The following is a 24477-nucleotide window of genomic DNA, read 5'->3' on the forward strand; positions in this document are numbered from 1 at the left end:
GGACCACACAGTCGAGCACACTGGGTGAGGGGGCGAACACCGCTGCCGTCACCAGGTATAGAGCCAAATTGACAGCAGCCAAGCTGCAATAACACCAGAGACACAGTAACAATAAGCCGTGAGCTGGGAGAGGGGGCGCGAATGCTGCCGTCACCAACAAACAGCAAACTTACCTGCAGAAATCCTCCACTAAGATTAACCTGTTCCAGCCCTAGGAGGGCGAAAAAACCGCAACTCCAGCCAGCAAACGACAGGGCGTCCAGGCAATGGGGAAGCAAAGCTCATACGAACAGCACGCGAGAAGAAATAAGGAACAGAGCCTCGGATGACGTAGGCATATATAGCCTCTGTGGTCATCCGGTGTGTCACAGGTGTGACTCTGTTGGTATAATTACTCGAACTGCGCATGCGCGAAGGGAACATTCAGTGCTTTCAGCATCACCCTCTGGCGGTGAGTAGGGATGAAATAGAACAACAAATAAGGCAAAATAACAGAAACATCAGCGTGCATAACTGTTCATCCCCTTAAAGTCAGTACTTTGTAGAGTGACCTTTTGCGGCAATTCAGATGCAAGTTGAGAAGGTAACCCTCGTTCCCGGCCTTAAATCACAGGCAAACTGACACTAGTTTTGCTCAAGAAGATCGCTGTATCTAGCACCATCTATTTTTCCCTCGACTTGAACCCGTTTCCCAGTCCATGCTGCTGAAAAACATGGTGTTCTTGGTGTGATGGGATGTGTTGGGTTTGCTCCAGACACATCGTTTTGTTTGGTGGCCGAAAAGTTAAATTTTAGTCTCATCTGACCAGAGCACCTTCCTCCATACATTTGGGGAGTCACTGACATGCCTTTTGGCAAGCTACAAAACATGCCTTCTAATTTTTAACACTAAGTTATGCTTTTCTCTGGCCACTCACAGCTCTAGATTTGACACTTCCCAACCTACTTCAAAGGAAATGAAAGCAGGGCTTCAAATGAATCGCAGGGACAGATAACTGGGTGGGAATAAGAGTGATGGATTGGACACATACTTAAAAGGTAATGAAGCATCTCTTTCAAAATCCTTCCACCAACATTAACATCATCTTCTTGTGTTTACTGAACAACAGAGTAAGACTGGGAGGAAATTAAGCCACCTTCTTTATCTGTCGGAATAATTTGAGGCTCAGATACAAGACTTGATAAATGTTCGTGACTCGAGCTCAGCCAAATGTTCTTTTCAAAATGTAAAATAAAACCCAAGGTGAGGGTAGCCAAGAATTTGTCTAAAACAGTGTAAAATGATTTGTGGAGTGAGCGGAGCAATTATAGAACCTGACAGACGGTTTAAAGAAGGGGGAACAGAAAGTTATATCTCTCATGAGGGACCCCTGTAGGGTCAGCAGGAAAATCAAGAGACCTAAAGGAAGGCGTTACGTTTTGTTTTTACTTCAGTCTCAGCCTGTACTACTTATTCTTCCAAGAAAGCCGAGTCTCCCTCGTGAATTCCACTTCTCAAAGTTTCTTTCTCGTTAACTTTATTAATTTAGCTGTGGACAGGATTGCAGGGCCGTCCCGTCTGTTGGTGTTTATGGAATAAGATCTGCGTAATACAACTCTGATTTGACTGAGGGGCTTTCACATGTTTTCCCAAAAGTCTGTAAAATTAGTGGGCTCAAGCAGATATTATGAGTAAAAATGTATGCCTAAATGTATTACACACTTAATGTGTGTTAGCCATCGATGCATAACTGACCTGATATAGTTCACACTTTCAGAGGACTGTTGAGGCAAAGATGGAGATAAGAGGCAGCGTGGGTTGGAGAAACCTCAGGAACAATGATGAGAAATAGATGGAATAGTAACAGAGGTCCAGGTGTTGGATGTGGGCTGCTGCATAACCAAGTTCAACTTATTTTATTAATTTTCATACTTCACTGATTTGAAGAATTATTAATAGTTTGTGTCTTTTGTCTTTTCTAGTATTTTATTTATTATCTGCCACCAGTAAGGTTCTTCTTTTTTTTGCACACAAGAAAATTGCCTTAAAGACATTTTAAGAGTCAGAAGTCTATAATTATGATCCAGCCTTGAACTAAAGCTTCGGATCACTGTTTGTTTTGACTTAAGGATTAAGTTGATGAATGTACTGTGCAACTAGACTAAGACAAATTGACTTGGAAAAAAAACAAACGTAAAGAAATGTCAGACTCTGTCAGTGCACGGTGATACAGGCGATTACAAATGTATAAAGAAGCATCAACACAGGAGGATCTGAGGAACAAAGGCACACTGAAAAAATAGGGAAAAGGGAAAAAAGGAAGAGACTAAACCAGAAGATGTAAAGTTCTAAAATGTCAGATATGTATTACTTAAAAGTTCATAAAGTTTGGAATTTAAAAAAAGTGCTTACTATGTCTCTTCTTTAATGAACCACATAACCTTGAATTTGCCTAAGGCTGGTTTAACTTGTCACAATCCAAAACCCACCAAGACGCCTAGTTGCATACTGGAGATTAGGCACAGCAATGATTTTTGATTCTGCTTCAACCACAAGTTACTGCTGAATTAGCCGTAGATGACACGACTGTGGCTCAGTGCGGAGAGCAGTAGTCTTGCAAAACAAAGGTTGTGGGTCCCATGCCAGCTTCCTTCTCCTTCAAGTCGAAGTGTCCCTTAGCAAGGCACTTAACCTCAAGTTGCCTACCAATCTGTTTGTGAATGTGTGCACGTTTGTCAGAGCGTTTGGGTGAACATGGTTCTAGTATAAAGCTCTGAGTGGTCGGTATGACTGGAAAACACGGCTTGTTATGGAGAAGGAGCTGCATGACCCGCTGCTGACCAAGTAAGGAAGCATAGATGTGCTTCAAGCCGAACGCCGAGCAGCAGAGCGGGGCTAGAACTTACCTGTATTAATGAACTACACCACCTCTGTTTTTGTTGCTTAGATAACAAAATGGGTCATTTACATGTGCAAGTACACATGCAGCATGCACACCCAGAAGTAAGGTACCGCTGCGATTTTGTAGGGTCTCTAAAATCTAACTGGACATAGTGGTGGGCTGGCAACGGACACCGTTCCATGCAGGCAACAATAGAGTATTGATTCTGCATAAACTGCCCATCCAGCATCAGAGGTGCATGGCTGAGATAAAGACGCCATTAACATTTTTGATTTTTGTGATTTGTTTTTTTTTGGATTAATCTATTGACTACATTTTTTAAATAAACCATCATTCTAAACAATACTTTTCTTCTAGAACACAAAATACTTATATCAAACTATTTTCTAGCTATTTTCTACAACAGAAAAATCTTTTTTTTGCAACCCCAAAAATGAAATATGAATTTCTTTGCTCTTTAAGGTTTGAACTACATGTATACTACATGTGTAAAGCGCTGCCTCCAGCATGAGGAAAAAAATTAATAACATCAAGATCTTGTTATTTATGTAAATACAAATAAAAAGCGATGCATATTTAAAATGTCACATATGATGAGACTCAACTGGAAAGGATCAAAAGAGATATCAGTTAAGTCAGAGTGGAAGTCCAAAGGAGAGAAATATTTCTAATACACGTTTTAATTGAAGTTTAATATTTATTAACTGCATGTAATATTTTGGCATTTTGGTTGTAAAAATTGGATTCAGACATTCCATCTACACCAATTAATGTGATTAAGGTGGGATGTAGACTTTCTGCATAAAGTCTGTGCATAAATGCACACAGGAATGAAAACGTAGCTGGCAGATAATCTGTGTAACTTCAGGGAGTTTTTGGCTAACCAGCAGCCCATCCATCTGTATTGCTCTGTGTTAGGTTGGCTTGTGAGAAAACTAAATAAATAAACAACTGTCACCTAAACCGAACAACTAGATGACAAGCATTTGTGATAACTGACACACAGTCGTTTACACAACTGTGGACGAACTGTCCACCTTTCTTCACAGAATGTCTTTTTATTCAGTCAAGTTGGAGGGTTTCTGAGCATGAGTGATGTTTCAGGATAACCCCGCCACATTTCAAACTGATTTAAGTCAGTGCTTTAACAAGGGCACAACAAAATCTTTCTTTTTTAAGCCATTCAGAAGTGGACTTGCTGCTGTGCTTTGGATCGCTGTGTGCTTGAGCTTCAGATCACTAACGGGAGGCCAGACATTCTCCTTCAGGATTCTTTGGCTCTTTTGGGGAACCCTTGGATGAGTCGTCGATGTGCTCTTGGGAGTAATTTCGGTAGGATGAGCACTCCTGGGAAGGATCAGTAAGCCTTTCCACTGACAGACTGTTACGTAAAATAACTTTGCTTTTCATGTGGTCTTGAGTATGATGTGTTGCTTTTTGAGATCTTTCAGCCTACTTCATGTTGTATTACAGGTTCTATTTAAGTGATTTCTTGGTTTTATAGGTCTGGCAGTATTCGGTTGGGTGTGTCTAGGAAAACTGAATTAAAAAGGGTGGTTGACAACAGTTTATTTATGATCTACAAGAGGGACAATTACTTGTACCTGATTTGTTTGGATAGCTTTTTTTCTCTTAAATAAAATCATCATTTGCAAATGGGTTTTTGGATTTACTGACATTATTTTTGCCCAATGTTAAATGTTTTTGAATGACATGAAAGATTTCAGTATGACAAAACAAAAAAAGCACAAGGAATCTGTAAGGGCACAAATACTTACTTACAGCACTGTTAGTTTCTTGTTAAACCTTTGCTTCTGAAGGTCGTTGCAGTAGTACAGTAAAAAAATTCAAATCACAACCAAGTTTACAAAAGGTGTTTTAAGTCTTAATGTCTGCATATGAATTGTGGTCTCAAATTCATATTTCACTCTGAGACCTCAGGTATTAGGCTTTCCTGTCTCAGCCGTCTATGGCATAAAGCATGTGCCTCTTATGTAATGGTGCTGATCCAACTTCATAAAGTGGTGTGATTTTCTTTACAAAAAAAATCCCACAGAACTTTGTATTTGTTGGTTTGTTTGGTATTACCTAAAGTAGCCCAAATGCACCGTAACAGAAACGGCTTCTCCTAATCCTGTTTTTAATTGAATACATATAAACAGGGGCATTGTGAGTCATACTCAGATGGGACGACTTTGCTGAAAAATGTGATTCCGAGTTTCAAACAGCCGAATGTCAGCGTAGCACATTTCTGATCATCGATCAGGAGGTTTAGTTTTTACCTTTGTTTCCACGGTCATCGCCCCAGGAGTTTTCCACTCGCCATTTTTCATAACCGTCTTTCCCATCCTGAGAGAGAGAGACCGAGAGAGGACAGGAGACAGGCGAGGGGGGAGATAAGAGTGAGAACTGGAGACACGAGGGAAGAGAGTGACCTGACAGCTGGGGTTACTTACAATGGAGGAAATTGACAGAATTATGAAAAACTGCAGCAGATTAGAGCAGAGTAAACAAACAGTAAAACCCTGGGAAACTCTGAATGTGTGTATCCCTTGTGGTTAGTCAATGCTGTGCATATGAGGTTGTCACATTCCTGTAGTGTAGGTTTGTGGGAGTGTACCTTATCTGTAACAGCAGTGAGGATCATGGCGTGCGTCATGAGGGAGTCGCCGTATATCAGCCTCTCTGCCTTGGAAAGGTTCTTTACAGACACTCCAAACACAAGCTCGTGGTTGAACCTGCAGAGGAACCAGGAGGGTTTAAGGTTTAAACTCAGGAGGTGGCTTCGTTTGTTCACTAAGATCTTTTCATAAGATCATCTTAAAAGTAATCTTTGGATCTATTTTAGTACGATTAGAGAAAAAGCAAAGCTCTGGGATCTTAGATTATTAGCTAGCTCATCTGGGGCATGAAGGATACCCCCTTTTTGTTACCTTACAACCACAAACTTAAATACATTTTATTCGGATTTTATGTGCCAATGAAGAATTGTTAATATGATACCCTAGAATAAAATGCAGTGCAACAAGTTGCCTTCAGACATCAGTTGCTTAATTTTAATTTAAATATGGCTGTCCAGTGAAGGCTTTAGGGGGTCTGTCAGGAAACATTACTGAACAAACAGCTTCGTGAAGACTAAGAAACACAACAGCCTGGTCAGGGATAAGGTTCTGCAGAAGTTCAAATCCATCAGCTAAACATGACAGAGCATTGCACAACTGCAAACCTACCAAGAGATGGCCGTCCAGCTAAACTGATAGGCCAAGGAAGGAGAGCAGTCATATTCATAAAAGCAGCCAGGAAACTGTGGAGGAGCTGCAGAGATCCACAGCTCAGATGAGAGAATCTGTGGACAGGAAAATGATCAGTCCACTCCACAAATCAGGCCTTCATGGAAGAAAACCGCTGTTGGAAAAATGCTTTAGGAAGTCCCGTTTGCTCTGATCAGATGGGACCAAAAATAAACACTTGGGGACACGCGCAAAGCGTTTTGTGTGGCAGAGAACTAAAACTGCACATTCACCCTAAACACATAATCCTAATGGTGAAACGCAGTGATGGCAGCATCAAGCTGTGGCCACAGTTAAGCTAATCAAAGCTGACTCGAAGATGGGAAACCTACACCATGAGCTACAGTGGGTTGATGGGTCAGTCAAAGTCCAGACCTAGGTCCAGTTAAGACATTGTGGAAAGAATTAAAAACTGATCACAGATCCTCTCCATCCAATCAGACTGAGCTAGTTTGCAAAGAAGGACGGGTGAGGCATTTCAGTGTCTACATGAACAAAGCAGGTAGAGACATAACCCAAAAGGTGTTTTTTTTTTTTACCGAATCAAAGGAGTTGAACATGAATAAATGCAAAGAATTGCATTGAAATTCATTTATTTTCCTGCCAAAACGAAGCTAAGTCCTGCTGTCCTTTCCAGTTCTTTTTAAGCATAACTAAAGCTTTATTCCAATCTAAAGCCTTCCATGATTGGAAGAAACTTGGATTATATCTTTAAGATCCCATTTTAATCACTTCATTTTAATCGAGAATATCCCTGAAATTTACTCACACATTCATGTCATTAATGCCCAGTTTGCTGTGGAAATGTTTTCCGACGTCACAGCCAAACCACACGGCCTGAGAGAAGCAGAAAGACAAAAACATTAAAGCAAAAAAAGTTATTTTTCTACTTCCAGAATCCAAAGTTTACAAACATCTGTGGCTACAGTCGTGTCCAATAGTTCCCACGGACCTCTCCGTCCTTAATGGAGTCCGCTGCGGCCTTCTTAAGCAGCTGGATGGGTTGGTTGTTGTACAGAGTGCTGCGACCTCCGACCATGTTCCCGAGGAACTCGACACTGTACAGCTTCTCGTAAGGGTTCTGTGGTCGGGGGTCATTTACAAGGCAGACCTGAGCACGGGGAGAAACCGCACAAGTTTAGAGACTCAACAGCTTTGCTTTGCAAGAATGTAACTCATGTCTGTGTGGTCAGTCTGATGTGGTACATACTTTGTCCTGGATGTTGTAAAGGGGTTTGACGTGTTCCCTGTAGAACTCCTGGGGGGTGATGGGTCCCATGCGGTGGAAGTTTTTATCCTTGTCCCTGTACTCCCAGCAGATGGTGTCAGGCGGGCTGCCTAGACAAACACTGGCCACACGAAACACCTGCACAGACAGCGTGAACATGAACCTCCGTCATAAGTTTTCCGCTTGGCAATGCGGGAGCAGTGGCATGATGCTAGTCAACAAAATGCAGTAAAATGAGGAGCTAAGCTTAAACATTGGAAGTTTGTTTTTCTTCATTTATGAATGTCTCCAGTGATCAAATTAAATTATGCAGTGATGATTTCTGGCCCAGAACCCACCATCCTGACAGTACAATACTATTTGATTTTTTTCCCACTCTATACATTTCCTTCCCCTTAGTCCCCCACCTCGCTCCTTCCTCATATGTGTCTTCCTGCAGCGCAGAGGTTCAGACTGAGTTCCTGTGGGCTAAATCAAACTGTTTGGACTGGGCCTTCTGTTAATCTGGCCCTTCTAGCCCCTGATATAGCTATCTCTGGAATTTCCCCTTTTTTGCTTTTCCCTTCTCCAGTTTTCTGCTTGCTCTGTTGGAGTCTAACATGGTTTTTCCAATAAAAGACAGTAAAGAATGAACAGGAAAACTAAGACAAAGTGCAGAGCGTTTGTGGTGGCAGACAAGTGAGTAGCCAATAAACCTTGAAGCACCAATTTGATGAAAAACAAAACAGATGTACATTTGGACCTAATACTATAGCGCTTGTTCTAATTGTGCAATTTAAATAACGATGAGATTAGTATTTTCTGAAGCTGCTAAACAAGTCATGCTTCCAAGGACGCAGAAAGAAGAAGTGAAATTTAGCCCTGGCTTACTCAAACAAACACGTGCCTTCTTCAGCGCCGCAAAGCGTGAAGTCACTAAAGAACAGACAAAAACCAAAATACACAGATGTACTGAGTCAACAAAGGCCTCTGAGCTGCCTTGATGTCAGTTCAACAACTTTGTTTATACGTCCTTAAGGGCGAGACTGAAGTCAAAGTGTCCATCTACTTGTCTGTCCCTGGACCTCCGCCTTATTCCTACTTTGTCTTTCATTAAGAGTATTTTTTTCCTGGTAATGTTCAATCTGATCATTAATTTAAATATCTTGCCCCCCTTGTAAAAGTATTCATACCCATACGTATTTTCTACATTTTGACAGGTTACAATACAAGAATTAAGTGAATGGAAAATATTGCACATTTTTCAAAATTCTTCACAAACAAAATTTTGAAGTAAGGCGTGCATTTATATTCACCCGGGCCAGTACTTTTGGCTGCAATAACATCTGCAGGTGTCTCTACCAGCTTTGAAAAATATTTTCTGCTTCAGTTCAGTCCGACTGGACGAAGAGTGTTTGCGGATGTTATTTTTTTTTATATTGTCACAGGTTCTTAACTGGATATCTGTCGGGACTTTGACTAGGACATAAAGATGCTTTGGTCTAAACCATTCCATTACAGCTCTGGCTTATGTTTAAAGCTCCCTCATTGGCAGGTGAACCCCCACCACTGTAACAAGTCTCTGGTAGCTTCAAGAGGGGCTTTCTACCAGGATTGCCCTGTATTCCATCTCCATCCATCTTCACACTCTGAACAGCTTTCCTGTACAGTGAGACTGTCAAAACCATGTTTCAGATTTGGGATGCTGGTGTGACCCAGAAAGCATTTTGCATTTAAGCCAAACAGTTCAGTTATAATCTCCTCTTACCAGAGCACCTTGTTCCAAATACTTGTTGTATCCCTACATGGCTTGTGACAAACTGCAAACATGACTTCTTGGCTCTCTTTCAACAACGACTTTTTGACTACCACTTTGATAAAGTCCAGATTTGAAGATGAACAACTAAAAGCTGTGCTGTCAACAGATTATTCCACTTGAGCTCTAAATCTCAGCAGCTCCTCCAGAGTTTGTATGTACCACTAGGCTGCTTCTCTGAACAATGTGTTTCTTGGCCAACCTTTTCGCTAAGATGGATGGTCATGTCCTGGCAGGTATGAAATTGTGCAGTGCTCTTTATTTTCAGATGATGGATTAATCCAAGAGATTTTTGTTAAAGCTTGGGATTTTATTCAATAACCTGACAGTACTTTAACTACAACTTTTCCTTGACCCTGCTGTGTTTCTTGGTCTTCATGATGCTGGTTGTTCACTAATGCTCTCTAACAAACCTCTGGGCACCTCACAGAACAGCTGGATTCACTCTGATGCTAAACTATACACAGGTGAACTTTTTCTTACCAATTGGGTGACTTCTCAGGGAATTGGTTGCACAGGATTGTTTTTAGGGGTATCAGTATAAAAATGGACTAAATACAAATGCATGCCACACTTTTCAGTTCAGTTATAGTTTTCATTCAATTTCATCATGAACTTAAGCCTGTTGGTCTAAGACAGATTGTGGTGAGAACACCATGAAGCGTAATGTAGGGTCAATCAAGGGTGTTATACTTTGGCAAGGCACTTTATTTCAGGTCAGCCTTGCGCCTACTCATCACACCTGGTACGGTAAATAGAGGGGGTGTAAGTGCAAAAACTGGGCTGATAGAAGGAGACCTTAGAGAATAAACAGCCATGGTGACATGTGAGCAGGACCAATATTGGAGCACCTGTTACATCACTGACAGATGTACATGAGTGACATGAAAAAAAAAAACTGAAGAGGGAGACACAGAGGTGCTATAAAAACAGAAATGCTGACAAAACAGCAACTCGGTTCTGTTAGCCTATTGGTTTGTTTTCAGTGGCTGCATTTGATGATTTTAACTGAAATCAAACAATCCGAGAGTTAAAGATGTCCAAGAGAGTTGACGAATATTCTGAAACAGCAACATCATTCACGATGAATCAAGTCAAAGTCATGAGGGCTGACACTCTTTCGTGCTTTCTACATTATTAATGAAACATTTAATCACTCAAATCTTAATATTTTTAACCGAGAACAGCTTGAGCCCCATGTTTTACATTCACTGTGTGGGGGATTTGTTGATGTGCAGCCCTTTGTTTTCATTCAGTATCTCAATGAAACTCCACCCCAGATCTGTCGCAGTTAGTTTGCATGTCTAGCTATAAACAAGGACCGACTGACTGCACGCCATTGACGCCAACTGTGGCCAAATGCTGATAAGATCTGTTTCCAGTGTTTACCGGCTGACTGACACCCACCTTACATATTTATATGTTGTGTGTGACCAAAACAAACAGGCCATCTGAGGTTAGGAGTGAAACTAGCCATAAACAGCAGACAAGAAGTAAATGACACTATACACAGTGCTCCCCACACTTACTGGCACAAATACAAAATAGACTACAACAGAAATTAGTATTTCTCTGATCTCTCTGTAACTTATCCAGAGTCCTAGGTCTGCTCCTAAGCTTTCTTCTCTTCAGCTCACCCCACAGGATTTCTAGAGGGTTTTGGTCATGGATGAAAGCTGATTTTGTGTCTGATGAACCATTTCTGTGATGATGTTGTCAGGTTCAGGTTTAAACACCTGATGATGAGTCATCTTCATTTTACTGGCAGAGTCCGCCACCTCGATAAGAGTCTATTATACAATGTACTCCAACAAGATTCCCTAGGCATTTGGAAGGTAAACAGGCCCACAGAATCAGATCCTCCACCATTCCTCAAGGTGGGCAAGAGTTGCTTTCCTACATATTTTTCATAAATTTTACGCCCAACCCACCTGAAGTGTTTGATGCTAGAAGGCTCAATCGTATGGAAAGTAGACATCAGAGCACCACGGTGCATCTCGTCAAGCTGTCGTTTCCATCGTGTCAAATGTGCGCCGACACAGAAAACATCTCTGGGCTTTAGCCATGAACAGTTCATGTTATCTGCAAGTTTCACTAAGGTAAATCTGAGACTTTCTGACAACTTTTTAAGGCCATCATGATTTAACGTTAAATCTAACCTTAGTTAAGTTAACTTAATTAATAACTTCATGTAACATTACATAATGTGAAATGAAAATGAGATTTTCCTAAACAAAATGAGAGTTTCAGAAGCAGTTTCCAGGGAGGGTGAATCAGAATAAATATCTCCTCCAGCCTAGTATCCAGTGGCTAAAAGAAATGGGTCTCTGTGTTACATCATATTTCCCCCCCCAAGAAAACATAAACTCGTGGAAAACTAATTACAAGTTCCTAGAAAGTCTGACTAACTTTAAACGGCATGAAACCCTAGTATGCCTAGGTTAGATGCATTTTATTGGAATTGTTAGGGGAACCAGTTACCTGTACCACCTGTGAATTTAGGAGTAACTGGATTATGCTACTGCGATAAAATGAACTGATAAATTTACTTCAGGGTTTTTTACACATCTTCACCAAGGGTGTCAATAAATGTGGCCTGAAGTCCATGGCAACAAAAATCTGTGTCATGATATTTCTGAAGAAGGATTGCTCAGCTTTAGACTTGAACTTTTGACCGTCTGTGCTTGCCCTAAAATAAACAATGAAACAAATTAGGGGGAAAAGTTACTCACTTACTTACTTCTGGTGCTATGAATGCAAAGCAATTGTCCAAAAAAGGAACGCAACTAATTTGTATTTTTATTAATAATAAACAAAGAAAACGAAAGCAAGCCCATTGAATGTGTGACACATTGAAGCTTCATAGAAAAACAGCAGTAATATGTTGTTGTACATATGGTGGCCAGCAAGCTTTAGGGTTAAAATGTGTTCTCACCAAACTGAACGTCAAAATGAGGTAAACTGTGCACCTAATTGCTCCCCAGCAATAGATGTATAACCATTGTCTAGAAGCTGGACTTGTTAGTATAAGCAAATGACACCATGCAAACAGTTTGGATAAAATTGAAAGAGGTTTTGATTAAACTTCCATGTTTTGTAAACATTCAACACATGTGGTCATTGTTAAATCCCAGCGATTGTGCGGAGAAAGTCGTGAAAAAACAAAACGTGAGCAGACGACTCGGGCTCCAGCTATTCCTGCAACCAGAAACACTGACACACATGCAGCAACCCCCCCCCCCCCCCCCTCATTGAACAACATACGGACGGGGGTCGACGGCCTGCAGCGCCGCGATTCTGAGTAACAGAGAGTAACTGCTCTGCGAGCTGATGGCCGTCTCATAAATTAGACCCGTCTCAGGAACCACACTTGGGCCAGTTCAGAGCCAAGACCAGAGCTGCATATGGTGAGTCTGATTCCATGACGCAATGGAGCACTGAGAGGCTACAGTAGTAGGGCGTGAGGGATACCATCTGTGTATTTCTTTATCTGTGCGAAGTTCAACATACATGTACAGTTTCCAGGGATTGGCTACCCGCCCCTCCCATCTCAGTGTATGTATTTGCTGAATCTTTTGGAAGGGATTGAAGTTGGACTCTGAGACAATCAGTCATCTGGGTCTCAGCAATACAGAGTGGAGATACCGTCATCTTTTCTACACAGCAGTCTCATAATTCAGACCAAGACTCTTGCCAAAATTCTGAAATTAATCTCGTGATCTTTGTTTGATTGCACGTGCCCAAGCAGCCGTAACAATAAGAATAGGCTCCTCACACGCACGTATATTCATTAAAACCCAGCGAGCAGCGAGTCTGGTGCGTGGAGGCATAGACGCTGACCCCTACCGGCTGTCATGGCGGTGTGCGCAGGGCTGGTCTGATGAAGACCAGGGCACAATCAACGCCGCCACAGAGGCCGGTTGGACAGCATCATTTCCACGCAGATGGAAGTGGGTCTGACAAGACGCTTTGATCCCAACTAAAGCACATGTGAGCAGGCAGAGGTAAAACTAGTTTCCCCAACTTGCAGGAGAAAATGAAGGCCAACAGATTTAAGAATGCAAACAAAACAGGTGGTGCGGACAGATTAGGACTAGAGGGCATGGATTTCACCGACTGTAAGAATCATGAGTTAGTTTATAAACCTAATTAACAATCCACTGACATGTGTTTTACTCTGAGACAATACCTTCTCCCAGGGGTTTGTTTCATTTAGTTTTCTACAAGTGCTTTCTAAGTCAAGTTAGACCATTATTTAACTTTATGTGGAACACATCCATTATTATAAAATGATACACAAATTATTCATTTCATTTGAGAAAACGCAAAAGCAAATATTTAAGCTAAAAACATAAAACAATCCATGAGTTTTTATGCTTGAATTAAATCTGCGGTTTCTCTTCATTAATTAGATTAATTACACATCCAATTTAAAATAAACTGGAAAAAGTCAAAATTGTCAGAATTCAACTTTGAATCTGAATGCCTTTAAACAAAAACAGGAACACATTCCTGCGTGGCGTACAATTAATTTGTGTTTTTAGTACATGTAAAGAAGTTCTGGTTATCATGACTTTCACTCATTCTGTTTCCCATTATCCATGAAAAGTAAACTGATGTATTTGTACTTCAATCATCATTGCTGTATCCCTGTAAGGATTACAGCAATCACAAAGGACTGCATGGAGTTTCTGGTCGGCTGTGATAAGTTATGTGTCATAAATTAAATCTCTGCATGCAAATCATCTTTTTGGCCACAAGCTGTTTTACTTTCTTTTATACTCATGTCTGATATGGATCAGAAAGCTTAGAGGGAATCTCATGCAGCTCTAAGTAATCCCAATAAAGATGTCATTTTTTTTCATCCCATCTTGGTGACGGCTTGAATACTGCTTTCAAAGACATCCGTGCTCTGTTCATTACCACCGCTCCTCTGACAAGAGCAAATCCTCCATCGCCATCAGCCGTGACCAAGTCGTGTTTCGCGTAACAAACCGATTGCAGGTGGACAAACACAGAAACAATCCTCCATCACCTCCCACAATGCCGTGGTACGGAGCAGCACGAGGAAACCCCGAGCGTTGCACAACATACGTATCAGATACGTGTGTTTGTGTATGTGGTGATGAGAGGGCATCCATGAAGGTGCAGGTAGATGCAAACAACTGTTTAAACAAGCAACCAGCCAGCAGCACAATAGCTGACAACAAAGGCTGTTTAACCAGCCCCCGCACTGCGTCGATGGGAGACTGATTGACACACACACACACACACACACAGGAAGAGTGTATTAGACGTTGCACCTGCGCTGCACATGACACACACGCTGTGGGGCGCCTGACACGTGTTCTGCTCGTGGCACATGTGTTTTGTTTACACACATGAACTGGGCGGCACTGAGGCACTGGGCTTTGCTGTGCAGCAACAGAACACTGACTGTTCCATAAACAGGATGACTATCGTCCACGGTGACTTCCTCAGACATGACGTGTGCACGTTGGACACAAACGCCGAGGTGTGAGCGTGCACACAGAAAAACGAGCCGCTAAGCTATCACTGTTCAGCAAAAACCAGTGAAAATGTATTCAAATGATATTAACTCTGTACAAGAGAGAAGACATAGATGTGCAACGAGATGATTTCTACATTCTTAATGAAACCTTCTCACAGGCTCACCGGTTTAAAGTTTACAGATTGACGGCTTGTTGCATCTCTTAAACAGTTCTTAATGCTAGCATAAACCCAACCAGCACCTGCAACTTCAATCTGTAGTCCCACAGATTAACTCAAATACCTGAATATTATGCAGGTTACGTTTTAGGTCCGCACACATTGTTCTCCTCTGCTATGCATTGTTTGACAGCTCCCTCTGCTGGATGAAATGGAACCATACAGAGGAGAAGCAAAGTGTCAAATTTTATCCCATCATTATTACTCAGGAGCTCAACTCACTTTACTTTATTTGTATTCTGCCCATCTAGTTCCTAGCAGTTTAACCATCAAACCCACGCCCTCTGCACCACCTCTACACGAATCCTAACGTGAACAATCGACCACTTCAGTGAAATTATTTATAGAATCCTTCAAACACAGTGATATTTGAACTTCAGACTTTATTGTCTATGCCTGTAAGACTATGTTGAGTCACACTTAAAAGCAGAAGCTCAATATAAGACCATTATGCATTGCAGCCTGTCTCTGGGCTGTCAAAGACACAAGTATGTTTTTCTAACTCCTCTCTGAGGGAGGCAGGAACATTTAGCTCCCACATGGACCGTTTGTAATCACTATGCGTGTTATTTCTGTTTCCTTTCACACTGCCAGCATTATATTGTGCTTAGGTAGCAACAAGACCGTGGTCAGAGCAGTCATGTGACATTTAGGAGCAAGACATTCCCCAAAAACAAGAGAAGGTCACACCCTCCGGGTTAGATTCTGTTCTTTGAAGCAGAAGTGCTAACAACATTTATTAGAAGATTCACCAGAGTCTTTTGGCTTTGCAGATGCAATCAACCAGAGTTGTGTTATTGTTTTTCCCCAGTGGTTCTCCAACTGGGGTACACACACCACTGGGGGACTTGGACAGCCTTCAGTGGTGTTTGTAGGTGAAGTCTAAATATATATTCTCGGTGACGCATGGCTACTGAGCACCAAAAGGCCACAACGTTGATCAGGCAGACTGATCTCAGGTTCATCAGATCCTTCTCAAAAGGGAACTGCAGTAGAGGAAAGTTTGAGACCCGGCTTTGCAGGGGAACATGTGGCTCCTCAGGTTGTCTTTACCTCTAAAATCCGAACATGGATCCGGGAATGACATCAAACCTACCTTAACTTTAGTCATGTTTAAAAACTGGTGGGATTTTATTCTGTTGGACTTTCAAACACTGTGGCAACATGTTCACTAGAGGAGGTTGTATAGCAGCAGGTGACAAAAGGACAAATAAACTTAAATAAACTGTGGCTGAAGTGTGGCTAACTCTAAGCTTTTTATGCAAGGCAGCCAAATTTGATTTAGAAGTCCAACTTTCCAGTCCAATGAAACTGAAACACCTGGTTTTAGACCACAATAATTTATTAGTATGGTGTAGGGCCTCCTTTTGCGGCCAATACAGCGTCAATTCGTCTTGGGAATGACATATACAAGTCCTGCACAGTGGTCAGAGGGATTTTAAGTCATTCTTCTTGCAGGATAGTGGCCAGGTCACTACGTGATACTGGTGGAGGAAAACGTTTCCTGACTCGCTCCTCCAAAACACCCCAAAGTGGCTCAATAATATTTAGATCTGGTGACTGTGCAGGCCATGGGAGATGTTCAACTTCACTTTCATGTTCATCAAACCAATCTTTCACCAGTCTTGCTGTGTGTATTGGTGCATTGTCATCCTGATGCACGGCACCGCCTTCAGGATACAATGTTTGAACCATTGGATGCACATGGTCCTCAAGAATGGTTCGGTAGTTCTTGGCAGTGACGCTCCCATCTAGCACAAGTATTGGGCCAAGGGAATGCCATGATATGGCAGCCCAAACCATCACTGATCCACCCCCATGCTTCACTCTGGGCATGCAACAGTCTGGGTGGTACGCTTCTTTGGGGCTTCTCCACACCGTAACTCTCCCGGATGTGGGGAAAACAGTAAAGGTGGACTCATTAGAGAACAATACATGTTTCACATTGTCCACAGCCCAAGATTTGAAACTGACGTTTGGCATTGGCATGAGTGACCAAAGGTTTGGCTATAGCAGCCCAACAATTTGTCCTCTTTTGAACTCTGGTATGCCACCCATAATGTTGTGTGCATTTCAATATTTTGAGCAAAACTGTGCTCTTACCCTGCTAATTGAACCTTCACACTCTGCTCTTACTGGTGCAATGTGCAATCAATGAAGACTGGCTACCAGGCTGGTCCAATTTAGCCATGAAACCTCCCACACTAAAATGACAGGTGTTTCAGTTTCATTGTCCAACCCCTGTAGATGGTCATCTCAATATTCAAAAGTAACATGGCGTTTACATGTTTGAGAGAGGGGTCATAAATGTTCCAGAGTAAGGTATTGTTCAAGCTGATACCAGTCATTTAAAGGTATTGCTGCGTACTATTACACGGCACCATTTATCATACAATTGCATTGGGACAAACGCTGGTGATAAGAGACACTTCAGTAACTAAGATTCTAATAAAATGTTTTAAGGTATAAAGAAAGTTTTTAGCACGTCAGCCTTATTTAAAAAAAATGGACACTGATAGCTGTCCGAATGTCTCAACTAAAAAAAAAACCCTCAACCTAATGACTGACTTCAATAAATCTGTACTATCTGATCCGCCCTGGTTACTGGATCGGGTTTGTTTCTATCCCTGCTTTAGTTTGTTTGAAAAGTTTAAATTTCTTCCGCTGCTCAATAAGACCAAGAGTCTACTTCACTTTTTTTGTTCGAATATCTGGAAAAACAGAACTGGGCAGAAATGCTTTTAAAATCCATGAGAGGGTTGGCGCGGTCTGAAAGCAACTCAAAAGCACCATTCCTTACAGAACCCAACTGAACCGTGCAGAAGGTAACAGAACCAAGAGATGATTGAAAAGGGTAATGCATGAGCGGACAATGCAACGAACCTACAATCCTGATCTGAATGCTGACTTTTTTTTACGCAATGCAAAGAAAAATATTCACCCCTTGTCCATGTGCTGATGCTAAAGCTACATGATGTTTAAATAAATATCAGTTCTTCTTTTCTTACTTGGACATTTTTAATTTTATTTTTCCTTTTCATTTCGAACTACCTGCTACAATGTGCTGTCACAAAAGACATATGTAATATATCCCAAAAATTACATTATATATGGAAGAAAACGTGACACCATTTGCAAGCTGTCAAAACACCAGATGCATACATTCAGTGTTTTTTGTTTCTATTAATCCTCAAGGTTGAAGTACATGTTAGAGTGGCTGATCAGTCTGATTCTGTCACTACTGGAACCACATTTAGTCAGCACTTCCCCACGACAAACAAATGTCCCTCCTAGGTTCCTCAAAAGGAATCAACAGATGAACAAGAAAGGGGAAAAAATGAGTGGGAATTCCCTTTTAGCCTCACCTCTTCTATCATGGAGTCAATAGCTTCAGACAGTTCGGCCTTCGTAGCGTCACTGGTCACCATGTTCCTCAGTCTCAAGCAGTATTCTCTCAGCTGAAACAAAGCAGGAGACAGAAACAGTGCTGTCTACTTAGTACCACAACTCAGTGATGGAAATTTTGTGGGATTTTATCTTGAAAACGGAGATGGATGTGTAAATTGTACCTTATGATTGAGGATGTCATTCATTCTGCGTGAGGCCTCTGAGCTATGTGACTCTGGGAAGCATTTCTTTGGAATGACACCATACTTCTCTAAACGAAAGGAACAATAAAAGCTCAGCACCGGGTCGGCAGAAACCCCTAAATCACAAAACATTAGCTTTAATTTACTATGATTATGTTTCATGGGAACTGACCGATGAGATTAACCAGCATGTCCCACTGTCCTCCATCATTGGTTGGATTGGAGAGAAGGAACTGGACCAGGCGCCCATCTACCGGCTCCTTTCTCTGTGCCGTCTCCACGCAGGCATGGAGGAAGTAGTAGCAACGCTCAATCTGCAGAACAAATATCAGGTCTGATGTTTATTCATATCTTTAAAAAAAACTATTTACATTCATTTACATGATTCTTTCAGTCTATCATGTACAGCTGCTGCAGGGTTAAGATGCCTTTTTGTTCAGTAAGAGGGGAATTTGTCTAGCTCCAGCGTGTGCGTTTGTCAGTGGCGTTAAAGTCTTGTAAAAAAAAAGAAAGAAAATGATGCCCTTTTTTACAACTCGGTGCCCACTCTGTGTGGACGTGCTTTAGGGGATTAAACACACATATGCACAATGCTTCTCCCCTCTTTACACCTCATATAACCTGGAGGCTCATGCTATAACTTACAGAATAGGACGAGCTGTGTCTGCTGTAGTGTAGGAGCCTGCATCTAATGGTCCGCAGGTGGAGAGAAATGAGCAGAATGAATGAATGCAGCTGCACCTTTAGCTCACTTCTAACACCTGGTTCATGTCTGCCTCCTCACGACTGGTGTCTCAAGAACAGAAACACCCAAACGGAGCCCTTTCGGAAGGCGTTGTATTCGGTGTTTTCGACCAGTTGTGCACATCCCTGTTTTACAGCTCTTCATGTTTTAATGAGAACCAGTCGGGTGGAGACTGAAAGCAAATTGTATACAAGGAATGCTCCTTCTTTATACATTCTTTTTCATTTGATGAACAGAGGCAGATTTACTCTGCTGTGACATCTACTGTTTAAAATTAAAAGCTGCAGCGACTATTGCAACTGAAGCAGCTGTGTGAAAGCCCATGCCATTCGCTCTGGAGCCAGAACTGGCTGGTGGCCGGTCATACGCAGGGTTATACCCGAGCCTCGACTTTCTTCATCAACCATCAAACAGGTTAGTAAAGCCAAAACAGCAGCACAGACGTCGAATTTATGCCAACCTTATTGAAACTCGTTGTATTACTTGCTGAATCTTCACTCATTTTGCTTTCTGACTGTTAAGAGACGGAAAAAGTATAAATGAGCGCTGCTTTATTTGAAACTCGGACAAAAAAATACGTTTAGGTGAGCAGGCGAGAGTTAAATAGACTAATAAACTAACACAGAAGATTATGTGAAATTATGTTATCACTCATAATCATAGTTGAACTATGAACATGGGTTAACTGGCATAATACTGTCTAAGCCCTTTAATTGGATCGCTGGCTGGGGAGAATATTAGCATGGATTGTTGACCACTGCCTCTTGATGACCAAAAGGGAAAGAACAACTTGTCCCTGGCGCAGCGGTAGTCCAGAGCCAGGATTCCTTATTTTTAGGAGACAACTCCCCCTCTACATATCAGGCCTACAAATCCTCCAGGCAGGCTGGACGGACGGGTCATTTGTCACACAGGCAGCTCTACAATTACTAGTCTTAAAGTTTTGGTAATTATTAGACATTTACCTTGTTGTGTGTGTAAATAAATATCCTCATCATCACTTTTAAATCCATGATGTCTCCTACTAGCCAAAAATCATCAGCCTAAAAGATGTGAAACATCCTCACGAAGATAGGAGAGGCTTACTGGAATCTTACCTCCTTGGTAGATTTACTCATAAAAAAGAAGCGGTGTATTTTAGGGATCTAGATTGCAGTTTTCATATTTACGACTAACACTACTTGCAATGACAGTCCGAATCCCTGTCCCAACATGTCAGAGAAAGGAAAACTAGGACGAGAAAAAGCAGAGCGTAAAACCTGCAGCGGGTCGTCACTGTAACATCAGTTCAGGACCCACAAAAGAGGGTTTTAGGAACAATGACATGGTGAGAGTGCTGCATAATAACATTGCATCAATGCAGTATCCCAACAGAAGAAACTCCATTTGTTGCAGTGTTAATAACATGTATAACAATAATAATGATGAGATAATAATGAGATTGTGCTGTATACATTACCTTGTCCCAGAAAAAGAGATAGGACTGACTAAACTCAAACTCCTCTAAATTAAACTTCTTTATGAAGGGAAGTCTCATGACGTTGAGGCACGAGAAGATCCAACATCTCCCTTTGGTTGAAAGACAACAATAAATGAGTTAGTGAGGACACGACAGGAAGCAGTTAGAACAGCCAATTTACATTTTTCCCAAACACTCAGTCACCTAAACCACCTACAGTCTCTTGTTTTCATCTGTCTGTGAACCATGGGGATGCATGTGTGCTTGTTTGCTCCATAATAACAACAATGCGACGTGTAATGCCCAAGTCATACCTGAGCTCTTCTGGTTGGTGATGGGCTTGCCTTCCGTGGGAATGGAGTGCTGAAAGATATGCACCGTATCCTGGACAGTCTGTCGGTGCAAACAAACCTCCAACGGGTCGATGCAGGTGGACACATTCTGGGCCAACAGGTAACGCGGTTCGGATCGAAGGCGCTTTGTAAAGGTGGTCACCTTTTCTGGACTCAAACCTACAGAAAGTCCGAGAAGGAGATGGAAGCAGATGATTGGAGGATATCATTAAAACAGGACAGAGGAAAGGAAAAGTTGCTCAACTTATTAGAGGCTCAGATGGCTTCAGGAGAGATGGAATTTCTCGTGTTTGCAACTCCCACGACTCGACGCACTTTAGGTTGAACGGCCTATCCATTTGAGATTTGAGTTAAAAGCACTGATTCACTACGGCACCACAATCATTCCTGGAAAAAACTAGATCAATAGTTGTAAACCAAGACCTCCTCTTTTGCTGAATACCTCAACAGTCTGCTGCCACACTTTCCCCACCCTTGAAAACAGAGAGAACAACAGCGAATAGCCTGTTAGGGCTAATAATACCTATGAAAGTACAGCTCTAATAAAGGATATTGGACATAGTGCGAGAAAGCAGGCCCAGTTGGAGCCAGCGAGGAAAAAAAAAAATAAAAAAAATCAAGAATGTTTCCAGGTTGTCGACTAGTACTAGTGGCCTGCAGGTGCCAAGAGCAGATCAGAGCCGGCTACTAACACTTATCTGGCTCCATCTGTAAGAGGAAAACACTGGAAAGCTTGTCTGGTCCTGCTAGAGGGGCAACTGAGGGGCACACACACACAAACACACACACATGGGCCCCTGACAAAATCAAACTGGCACCAGCTTGTAATTCTCTCAAATAATAGCGCTGAGCAATTAAACATTGAGCGGGACATTGCTTAGTCATGCATGCTGCCGATGGTTCGACCCTTCTGCTGCATAATGCTATTTTCTATTGACACAACGCTGAAAGGCAGAGGCTGGCAGAAAAGAATAATGTCAAACTCCATCAGCTTACATCCACAACTTATCAAAATAAACCCGGACCTAAGGCAGAACATATGTTCAGATGGTGCTTTGCCAAAGGGGGTGCCATGCCAACATAATATTGTTTTCTGATCCTGATAAGCACTGGCAGATAATGTAGGGAAATAGCAAGGGATGACAGTATCAGATCATAACAAACACAGCTTCAAGTGGTAGACATTTATTCCACTACCAGATCGAAGAGGAGAAATCTAATAGTCACCCAGTTGGTTGGCTGGTAAGGTTGGTTAGCCAGTCATCTAACACATAAAGGCATGAATGGGGAGAGCTGACAGCACAGGGGTTTTTCTTTGGAGTGGGGCCAAGCCCCTGGCAGCCAGGGGTGACTTGCAAATTCACACATCGGAGGCTTTACATTAACTAATCACTTTATGATACTCAGCCCTTTGCACCATGAGCAAAGGGCAGATCTACCACTGAAAGTAAGCTGTAAAACGGTGATCAAAATGTATTTAAAAGAAGACAACATTGTTGTTCCATGACATACCTAAGCACCAACAAATAAGTGACTATAGATGTAGGACGTATGTCATCTAAAACTGTACTCGGATGCAAGTCAAAACCCCAGAGCATTTACCTATAAATACAAAGAGTTGTCAAACCCTAGAGAGGGAGCAGATAACATTTGAAAACATATGCTTATTGATCATAAAAAATCAATAAGCAAAATACCTAATAAAGAACAGCCGACTTAAATAAATCCGAAGTTTAAAGAGTTTGACAGATTCATTTTGGACTAGCTGGCTAGGCAGGTAGCATTGCCTTTTCTGTAGCGGACAACTTCAGACATGGAAGATACGTCTTCTTAGCTGCTTATTACTGCGGTATAGATGTTTGTACCATGCTTACTGTCTGTTTACTTAAGCTGCCAACTTTGCTGACAGAACATAGCCTTGCTTGCTCATCGTACCGGCACGCTGCTAGCGGACTGAATGCTAAACTAGCCTGTTAGCTCGATCACTTGTCATCCTTCAGATGCAGGAGAGATGCTATTTACCGAGTCGGCGACACAAAAAAAACCAGCACGACTGAAGAGGGAGACAGCGACGCTCGACCTACCGGCGTCCATGTTTTCGGGAAGCTTGAGGAGCGGTGAGTGTAGTCCCAAAAAGTCGCTGACTCTTTGTTTATCTCATTCACCGACAGCGAGTCAGTGCGTTCAAGGGGTGCGCTCGTTTCTGTGTGCTCTGGTTCGATCTTTGACGTGGCGTGTGGGCGGGGTATAAGAACCTCCCAGTCATCTTTTCCTTTTATAGTGTTTGCGAATAAACTTTTTCATTTTGTTGTTGTTGTTTTGTTTTTTGTTTTTTTTTTCACAATAACTAAAAACCCAGGTTTTAATTAAACGGCTACTGTGATTTTAGGGAGAGGAAACTACTTTGACCTCTAGTTTACAACCATTCAGCTTCTTTCGGTTTGACTTATTGTTGTGCTGTATCCTATTAAAAAAATGTAGGTTACCTCTTCTTGCTCACCTTCAAGACACTGTCTTTTTCGCTTTCTCTCTTGTTTACGGCATTCCACAACAGTAAACTTTTTATTTTCTAGTTCTAATGAATCCTCAATATTTAGCGTATATGAGCAGATAATACAATCATGCCCCAACAATCAACATGTCACATCTGGGCACATCTTTATTGTTCCTCAACAAAAATGTTCAAATCTTTTTTTTAATTATTGAAAGTATCTGACCTTAAGCTTAGAAATACCTTTCTTAACAAGTAGAACCAAATGAAGGAGGTCCCTAATTCTGACAAAAAACAAATAAATAAAGACTAAAGACAAAAAAAACAACAACAACAGACATTTTTGAAAAAAATGTTCATGTACTATGTGACGCTTACAAAATGACAGAATCCGACACTAAACACAAGGTTGGGCTCACTAAGCACAGCCAACAGAAGGTAGAACTGAAATTCATTGTTTTTTATAACTAGGTACAGAAATCCCAGAGACTGTGAATAGCACTGCACAACGATGGCACAAAAACATTCCAGAGTAACATAAATGATGTGTAATATGTACAGATTTATATGAGTATGTATTCCTATAGGAACAGACTCAAAATACCTTAGACATGGCTCCAAAACTAGATTAGGAAGAACATGTAGTACTGATTAAGTGTAATTTACAAGTTTGTATAGAGCTTGATACTATTCAAAATGTGTTTACAAAAAATAGTTTATTTAGTTGAGTTTTATTAGCTTTTACCAGAACCCAGTGAAAGTGTGACTGGTTGGTTCATTAGGTTCTGGATATTGATTTTATGACCTAACACGGCTTTAAACCTCTCCATGTCTTTGCTCCTGACCTGTTTCCAGGGATTCTTGTTCTTTATGATTCTGTTTGTTAACTAATGTTCACCAACAAACCTCTGAGG

General features: G+C 41.6%; 1 protein-coding gene across 3 annotated transcripts in view; it reads right to left on the reverse strand.

Moving 5' to 3' along the window:
* Nucleotides 1-23299, reverse strand: part of blmh (bleomycin hydrolase) — a 32488-nt gene extending 9189 nt beyond the window's left edge. Inside the window, exons 1-12 of one of the 3 annotated variants that reach the window (XM_047392590.1) lie at nt 23157-23299; nt 21034-21231; nt 20720-20829; nt 19721-19774; nt 18688-18829; nt 18495-18583; nt 18291-18383; nt 7383-7538; nt 7125-7283; nt 6942-7009; nt 5503-5620; nt 5165-5231 (exon numbers count right to left, since the gene is read on the reverse strand). In XM_047392590.1, the coding sequence (XP_047248546.1) occupies nt 5165-5231; nt 5503-5620; nt 6942-7009; nt 7125-7283; nt 7383-7538; nt 18291-18383; nt 18495-18583; nt 18688-18829; nt 19721-19774; nt 20720-20829; nt 21034-21231; nt 23157-23166 (1264 nt within the window). In that variant the 5' untranslated portion in view covers nt 23167-23299. Of the gene's footprint in view, nt 1-5164; nt 5334-5502; nt 5621-6941; nt 7010-7124; nt 7284-7382; nt 7539-18290; nt 18384-18494; nt 18584-18687; nt 18830-19720; nt 19775-20719; nt 20830-21033; nt 21232-23156 lie in introns of those variants that run through there. The other 2 variants (XM_047392592.1, XM_047392591.1) reach the window with 2 other exon arrangements.
* Between the last annotated feature and the right edge of the window lie 1178 nt (nt 23300-24477).

Source organism: Girardinichthys multiradiatus, chromosome 18 (assembly GCF_021462225.1).
Source record: "Girardinichthys multiradiatus isolate DD_20200921_A chromosome 18, DD_fGirMul_XY1, whole genome shotgun sequence".
Taxonomy (NCBI): domain Eukaryota; kingdom Metazoa; phylum Chordata; class Actinopteri; order Cyprinodontiformes; family Goodeidae; genus Girardinichthys; species Girardinichthys multiradiatus.